Source organism: Homalodisca vitripennis, chromosome 3 (assembly GCF_021130785.1).
Source record: "Homalodisca vitripennis isolate AUS2020 chromosome 3, UT_GWSS_2.1, whole genome shotgun sequence".
In the NCBI taxonomy this organism is placed as follows: Eukaryota; Metazoa; Arthropoda; class Insecta; order Hemiptera; family Cicadellidae; genus Homalodisca; species Homalodisca vitripennis.
In genome coordinates this window covers 7,945,122-7,954,411 of record NC_060209.1, presented here as the reverse complement: position 1 = coordinate 7,954,411, position 9,290 = coordinate 7,945,122, and the positions used below count along the sequence as shown (strand labels likewise).

Here is a 9,290-nt window from a genome sequence, read left to right as displayed (position 1 = left end):
AAGAGAAAAATGTTGAGTTGTTCTGAAATGTACGAATGTAAAGCGAGCAGACTAGAAGAGGAGGTAGTAGAGAGAGAGCGGAATGGCGTGATTTGTTGAATTAGTGAGCGAGTTTGTAGACAGGGTAAGTGGTGCTCAGTGGAACACGAACATCAATAAACAACAGGGATGATTAGAGAGGGCTCCTACACAACACAGGTGCGGTAATTCTGCACAGACCTTTGTTATCGCACTCTCATATCGGGTTTGAGGTTGAAAATTATATGGGAAATTGATGAAATGTTGATAATATTCACACACCTAGTGTGTTTAATTATTTTAACGAGTCCCAAGCTCATTCAGGCATAGTTTACAATCATACCTGTTGCATGTTATTTTAAAACGTATCCTATTTGGATGAGATTTGATGTATTGTAGGTCAATCGGTTTTCATTTATCCGTCTAAAACTACATTTATTATTCCATTGAACTTCTAAATTTGACTTATTACGAAGGTACTACAACTCTTTTGCAACGGATTTAGAAAATAATGAATTGAAACGCAGGAAAATTGCGCAGTGTGACAAGAAACCTTGTCGGATGTTTACAAACATCAATTTGAGATGAACGTAGAATTTGTGAAGTATATAAAGCGAACCAGATTCATGAGCTAAAACTGTTTAATCAAAGGCCTTCAAGATGTTCTTTAGTATAATCGTTGTTTTTTGGTCAGTGATAGTTGCGATCATATTCAGTGCTGGCGAAATTGCTCGTCTGTCTGTCTTTCCGTACGATATCTCGAGATCGAGTAGGCACTCACTAGAAATTTGGTTTATTTTACTATCACTAAGGGGGTTTATTTTACTATATTAACACCATATCTTCTACTGCCTGCCTGTCTGTTTTTCGCTGATCATCTCAATACCGCACCGATGAGACTTACAAACCTTAAAAGTTCGCAATAATATTATACTTGAAACAATCGAGTTTGACAGTAGTTAATGTTCCTTCGTTGGATTTGGGCATAACCTGTAAATCAGATAGTTATACAAAAATAATCTGTGATACGTACTTAAAATTTTGCGTGTGACTTCATTTCTACTCAATTATCATCGTGCAACAGAATAAATATGGTGTTGCTTAGTACCCACCTCAGCTCTGTAAGGTTGAGATGGGAATTAGCTTAGCCTAAATATACGTTTCATTTTATTTTGGGCTTAAAACTTTATTTATACTTAGGCAAGATTAAGTTCAATGATAGCATACGTCTGCCATGGTATTTGGCAGAGCGGCGCTTGGCGGTTTTTCAGGAAGCTAAGAAACTTCCAATTTGTTCTTTCTCTTCCTGTTGCTCCACAGCATAGCTGTACAATAAATGAAGCAATATGCTTTATAATATGCGTAGTACTTCAGGTAAGCCTGGCAGCATGGTCTGGATTACTCAAATCATGTATTATTAGCATCGCTTAAATTAATTACATTTTCAACCTGGTGTTGTCACAGGGTAGTAAATACTGTATTTGGTGTACCTGAAGGAAGAGATTTTTATTCGTAAGAGTTCTGAAAATATGGTTGAACGATCAAATTCAATCCTAAAAATAAACTCGTTCTACTGTAATGGTAAAAACTGTTTAAACTCGGTATTCGCATTGGCCGTATAACTATCAATAGTAAAAGAATTTTCAAGTTCTTTAAATAATAAAGAAGCGCTGATTATAAAAGACCTTACAATCTTACAGCTATTCCGTTACAAAGAGACAGGCAGGCCACAAGGGGCAGTTCACAGCTCGTGTTCCTACACCCGCTAGTCAACCTTACAGCTATTCCGTTACACGGAGACAGGCAGGCCACAAGGGGCAGTTCACAGCTCGTGTTCCTACACCCGCTAGTCAACCTTACAGCTATTCCGTTACAAGGAGACAGACAGGCCACAAGGGGCAGTTCACAGCTCGTGTTCCTACACCCGCTAGTCAACCTTACAGCTATTCCGTTACAAGGAGACAGACAGGCCCCAAGGGGCAGTTCACAGCTCGTGTTCCTACACCCGCTAGTCAACCTTACAGCTATTCCGTTACAAGGAGACAGACAGGCCACAAGGGGCAGTTCACAGCTCGTGTTCCTACACCCGCTAGTCAACCTTACAGCTATTCCGTTACAAGGAGACAGGCAGGCCACAAGGGGCAGTTCACAGCTCGTGTTCCTACACCCGCTAGTCAACCTTACAGCTATTCCGTTACAAGGAGACAGACAGGCCCCAAGGGGCAGTTCACAGCTCGTGTTCCTACACCCGCTAGTCAACCTTACAGTCATTCCGTTACAAGGAGACAGGCAGGCCACAAGGGGCAGTTCACAGCTCGTGTTCCTACACCCGCTAGTCAACCTTACAGCTATTCCGTTACACGGAGACAGGCAGGCCACAAGGGGCAGTTCACAGCTCGTGTTCCTACACCCGCTAGTCAACCTTACAGCTATTCCGTTACAAGGAGACAGGCAGGCCACAAGGGGCAGTTCACAACCTTACAAACTGTCTCAGACGATAGTTGCACTAATTTTCAGTCTAAATAGTAACCATAATATGTGTTTAATTCGATACCACACAAATACACAAACACAACTAATACAAGATTAATCATTGCGATGGTCCAAACAATTTAGGATTTCGATGATATATCCGTTGGTACTTACATGGAGAGGACATATATAAGTGCGAATACTGTGAGTAAGTGTACTCTTGTGTCATCAACAAATTGATTTAGATCTCATTTTTCTGCCAGTTTAGTTAACGAATGCCCGGATACGTTATTTACAGTAAAGAATACGTTTAGTTTAAAGAACCAATGTTTTGTAAAAAAGTGAACAAACTGTTATAAGAGAACTCACACACATACATATACATGGTGAACACTCTGTACAATGGGGAAAAAGTTAGGTTAAACGAAAAAAATACGAACATTTTCATTCTGCAGCTAAAACACAATTTTAATTTAAGATAGAATGAACATGAAATCGTAACAGAATAAAGATAGAGTTCATTTTCATACAAGTTCAGAATATAAGGGTTATTTATAAAGATCCCAATGAATACTTTGAATATTACGTTTTTCAAACGTTAAAACATCTTTATTGTAATAAGGTTGTTTAAAACAATAATAATGTTTTTGAATAGAAACTAATGGTTCGGTCTGAATTCAAACTTGAGCATTTTCGTTATTAATTTTACAAAATAGTTTTTGAATGGGTTTTGTGTGATTTAGTGTAAATATTCAAATGCAAACTATGATGTTAAGAGAATAACTTTGGAAACTATAATGCAGTGTGCGAATTAAGATATTACGCTCAATTCTTTATGTTATAAAGTTTGTGGCGAATAAGATAACTTATTTCCATTTATACGACGTCATCAACTAGTTACAGATTATCTGAATGGTACTGAATATTTATTGATCATACTATTACTGTAGATACTCTCATAACAAAACTGTAATGAATACCTGTTGTTTATTGATCTTAGAGCACAACAAGCAGGTACCACTTAACCTGTCTACAGATTCCTTGACTAATTTAATCTACTCACGCAATATTCTAAGCCTTTCACCGATGTTTAGTGTACTTTCCTGTAGGTCAGTTAATCTCAGAACAAACAACCGTAATCAATCACTGTTGTTTATTGATCTTACAGCACAACAAGCAGGTACCACTTATCTTTTCTACAGATTCCTTGACTAATTAATCTACTCACGCAATATTCTAAGCCTTTCACCGATGTTTAGTGTACTTTCCTGTAGGTCAGTTAATCTCAGAACAAACAACCGTAATCAATCAATGTTGTTTATTGATCTTACAGCACAACAAGCAGGTACCACTTAACCAGTCTACAGATTCCTTGACTAATTAATCTACTCACGCAATATTCTAAGCCTTTCACCTAGGTTTAGTGTACTTTCCCGTAGGTCAGTTAATCTCAGAACAAACAACCGTAATCAATCACTGTTGTTTATTGATCTTACAGCACAACAAGCAGGTACCACTTATCTTTTCTACAGATTCTTTGACTAATTTAATCTACTCATGCAAAGTTCTCAGCCTTTCACCGATGTTTAGTGTACTTTCCCGTAGGTCAGTTAATCTCAGAACAAACAACCGTAATCAATCAATGTTGTTTATTGATCTTACAGCACAACAAGCAGGTACCACTTATCCAGTCTACAGATTCCTTGACTAATTAATCTACTCATGCAATATTCTAAGCCTTTCACTGATGTTTAGTGTACTTTCCCGTAGGTCAGTTAATCTCAGAACAAACAACCGTAATCAATCACTGTTGTTTATTGATCTTACAGCACAACAAGCAGGTACCACTTATCTTTTCTACAGATTCCTTGACTAATTAATCTACTCACGCAATATTCTAAGCCTTTCACCGATGTTTAGTGTACTTTCCTGTAGGTCAGTTAATCTCAGAACAAACAACCGTAATCAATCACTGTTGTTTATTGATCTTACAGCACAACAAGCAGGTACCACTTATCTTTTCTACAGATTCCTTGACTAATTAATCTACTCACGCAATATTCTAAGCCTTTCACCGATGTTTAGTGTACTTTCCTGTAGGTCAGTTAATCTCAGAACAAACAACCGTAATCAATCACTGTTGTTTATTGATCTTACAGCACAACAAGCAGGTACCACTTATCTTTTCTACAGATTCCTTGACTAATTAATCTACTCACGCAATATTCTAAGCCTTTCACCGATGTTTAGTGTACTTTCCTGTAGGTCATTTAATCTCAGAACAAACAACCGTAATCAATCACTGTTGTTTATTGATCTTACAGCACAACAAGCAGGTACCACTTATCTTTTCTACAGATTCCTTGACTAATTAATCTACTCACGCAATATTCTAAGCCTTTCACCGATGTTTAGTGTACTTTCCTGTAGGTCAGTTAATCTCAGAACAAACAACCGTAATCAATCACTGTTGTTTATTGATCTTACAGCACAACAAACAGATACCATTTACCTTGACAACAGATTCCTTGACTAATTAATCTACTCACGCAATATTCTAAGCCTTTCACCGATGTTTAGTGTACTTTCCTGTAGGTCATTTAATCTCAGAACAAACAACCGTAATCAATCACTGTTGTTTATTGATCTTACAGCACAACAAACAGATACCATTTACCTTTTCTACAGATTCCTTGACTAATTTAATCTACTCACGCAATATTCTAAGCCTTTCACCGATGTTTAGTGTACTTTCCTGTAGGTCATTTAATCTCAGAACAAACAACCGTAATCAATCACTGTTGTTTATTGATCTTACAGCACAACAAACAGATACCATTTACCTTGTCTACAGATTCCTTGACTAATTAATCTACTCACGCAATATTCTAAGCCTTTCACCGATGTTTAGTGTACTTTCCTGTAGGTCAGTTAATCTCAGAACAAACAACCGTAATCAATCACTGTTGTTTATTGATCTTACAGCACAACAAGCAGGTACCACTTATCTTTTCTACAGATTCCTTGACTAATTAATCTACTCACGCAATATTCTAAGCCTTTCACCGATGTTTAGTGTACTTTCCTGCAGGTCATTTAATCTCATAACAAACAACCGTAATCAATCACTGTTGTTTATTGATCTTACAGCACAACAAGCAGATACCATTTACCTTGACAACAGATTCCTTGACTAATTAATCTACTCACGCAATATTCTAAGCCTTTCACCGATGATCGGTGTACTCTCCTGTAGGTCAATTATTTTCAGAACAGACAACCATAGTTAATCTCACCCTGTATCCACATGGAGTTGTGTATGCTCCATTACTAATTCTGTTGTTCAGAATTTTAGTTCATTTTAATCTCATAGTAATTTCCAAATTTTTGAAATTTAAATTTAAAATGATGAGTGTGTTTTATTATTACCAGATTTTGCTTAATGTAACATGCTTAATAGTGTTCCTATATATTTGTACAACCTCTGTTTCTTTGAATTTATCGCTTGATTGCCCATAACAAAAACGTTTCAAGTAGCAAAAACCTATCTCGTAGACCGAAACATAACCAAAGCGAGAGACGGAAGTGTACTGTTATCTTGCTTAAAGAAAGGAATAAGAATAATAAACATAGAAATAAAATGTGAACCTTTTTTACATTCAATTGAGATTTTAATCACTGTTGAGCTGTTCAAATATTCTCTTGTCACGCCAATAATTGGGATAATTCATAGCGGCTAATATATATTGTTATTATTGAGTGAGGAATTGGTACTGCAGTAAAATATAGATGCTTTAAATTATACCTTGAACATTAATAGTAATTTTAATATATTAATTGTCCTGTAACCTTTATGAACTGCTGTTAACTTAATAATACTATATTTTGCAATGTACATTATATAAAGTTAAATTTGCGTAAAAGTTGTGGCAGACTTAAATAGTTAGTTGCTTGTTTCCGCCAAACAAGATGTTTTCATCACTCTGATAATTCTTGTTGTTTGTTTCAAACTCGTGTTATGAATAATGCGCTTGTTTACCTTATAAACTTGGATGGCGCGTTTCAATATCAAGTTGGCAAACTTTGTGTGCACTGTATTATCTGGGATTTTATACTGTCATCTGCCACCTATATTGTTTTCCCAGGGAGAATTGAATACTGTATTGTATACATCGATTAAGTAGTAAACATATATAAAATACGTAACAAATATAAAACACCAATATTAGGTGATGGAATAAATACTTAGATTATATTTATGGCTTTACGTTATATTTTAGTATTGTCTACACACACGTGTATCTATGTGCAGGGGAACTACGACGATTGTGAGGTTTCCTTAGATTTGCCATCGTTTAGTGATACAACAAATACATACACTAAGTTTCGAGATATGCAATCTGATGTCTTTCTCAGTTGGACAACTTACCACAAACAAATAATACGAATGCGTTGTGTAGCGAATACAACAAGAAGCATAACAATGTTGCGTGTGAGTTCTAACACAATATCTCTAAAACATGCAATTAATAAAACTAACACAAGTTAACTGAATTGAATGCCAGAGCTAACAATACTTATGCTTGCAAAAGGAGAAAATGTGCATAATGAATAATGAAAAGTGTGCTGAAAACCAGATCACCTTCAAAAACCTTTCATTGCCACAAAAATTTAAACAAAAAACGAAGTTTTTTCCTTGGTACATATCTATATAACATTTTGATAGATACACCATTATCTCTTTTAGACTTTGAATATTTACATCAACAAGTGAGTCACAAAATAAATTAAAATTTTATTCAAAATATAGTTAAATTATGATGACTCAGAAATATGTTTATATAGACTTTCCCGGTATTGAAACAATTACATATATGATGTCTTAGTATGTATAGAAAGCTTGAACATTATTCTAGCAAAGTTATTTTCATTTAAAAAAACCATAACACAAGTTTTAGCCAACAGGTATAATTTTCGGCTCTGTAACTAAATTAACCAAAAGGTTACATAAATTAAGAAATGGATACAATGTAATGTATAAGAGTAGTACATTAAAACTTATGCCACAAACACAAGACGGCGCGTAAGAGATAATCCAGTAGGAATTTCTGTAGCGGAAATGGAAAGCTAAAATATTGCATATAAAAGCGCAAAGGCGTGTCTGAATAACATATTTCCCGGCGGATGCCGATAGAATACATATCGGATACACTTTCGATGTCAGCAGTGCCGGCCACGGCTTGGTGAGTTTATGTATTGCCCTTGTAATACATTTCCTTCATTTCTATCAATGCAACACCTTATTGAATTTTGTAAGGCAATTCAATATGTGAAAATAAAATATTATTATATGTTTTAGTAAATGATGGTTTAAGAAAATAGCAATACTGTAGTAACATGCGCAGTTGGTATTTGTAATATCGGGTTGCAAAATTTACTCATGTTTTCTTCTGAATAAAATAAAATAGGTTTTTAAACGGCTGAATTAGATTAATGGAATAAAACATTTAAGATTCTTAGTAAAAAAGATTCTCATTTCAACTATATACAAGTATAAAAAACCCTTAATTTTGGTATGGAGTAATATAAGGTTAGTTTTTAACACTAATTTGTTAGAAAACGAATTGTGCTCACTTTGCTTTAGACTGAAAGTTCCCATAAATATAATGAGTTGTATTATTAAACGAGTAGCTAGCATTTCTGTTTAAAAATTGTAAAATTTGTATCTTTGTTATTCTTTTAACTGAATATTTTTAAAATTTTCAGAATTGCTTGTAATAGAGTTGCACGTACACAAAGAATAATTATTAGATAAATTGTTGTCAAATTACCACACTGATTGATATGATTTATTATGTCTTCGATCAGATAGTAATTAAGTATCTATCCATAGTTTGGATTGGCAAATCATTTGATTATTTTAGATGTTATGTAAGTAGATGTTTATTTTAACATGTTGGCACATGTATTGACGCTCAACTATGAGTAAAGTAATTTAAAACATATACAATTGAGTTTGGAGTAAATTTTTTAGCTACAATTCCTGACTTTGGATGATTTATATCGCCAGTTTTTAGTACGTGTAATCAAATCGTTTTTTTTAATTACACCTGTAACACAATGAAAAATATCTTTAGATCAAGGTCTATTTTCATCTTAAAAAAATTTGAAGTACGAGTAATTAATTTTTAGAACGTATGTACCGAATGGACGAAACACATGGGGTTGGATATAGCTGAGGTCGTAGTAATGAATACTCGATTTTCAAAGTTTACTTAGATGTTCAGTTGTGTCAAATAAACAAAAAAGCACTACTTCTAGATGTTAAAAATAAAATAATGCATTGCCACGTTGCTGACAAAGAGAGTGATAAAGAACTAAAGAATAATAAAAGTCCTGTCTTTTGCTTCTTGGAATTCGCTAAGTAATGATTCTGGTTGAAGCAGTAGCAACTCTAATTTTTGTTATTAAAATGATTTAGTACCAGTATAGGTTAAATGGGTAGTTTAAAACTATAAAAGACTACATTAAAATCTATAAAATCTATGGAATAGAGAGTGTTAAAAGAGTGTGTCCCATCAGTTACAGTGTGATATGTCCGGCAAGGTCACTATAACCAGCAGTGATAATGATATCCGCCTCTGATAAGCCTAGTTGTAATAACCACACACTGATACGATTTTTAAAAACTGGCTAAGATTGAGCGTTGAATAAATCAGAAGCCTGGAAAAAAATTTTGTGAACGTTTATATTGAGAGTTTGTTGTGGAAAAGGATCTATAAAGTTGTAGAGTAGATATT

At 34.7% G+C, this 9,290-nt stretch overlaps 1 protein-coding gene across 1 annotated transcript in view; it reads left to right on the top strand.

The window, feature by feature from the left end:
- Positions 1-1,376: 1,376 nt before the first annotated feature.
- Positions 1,377-9,290, top strand: part of LOC124356522 — a 51,599-nt gene continuing 43,685 nt past the window's right edge. The window contains exons 1-2 of the mRNA XM_046807576.1: positions 1,377-1,392; positions 1,719-2,543. Coding sequence (XP_046663532.1) covers positions 1,377-1,392; positions 1,719-2,543 — 841 coding nt within the window. The remainder of the gene's footprint in view (positions 1,393-1,718; positions 2,544-9,290) is intronic.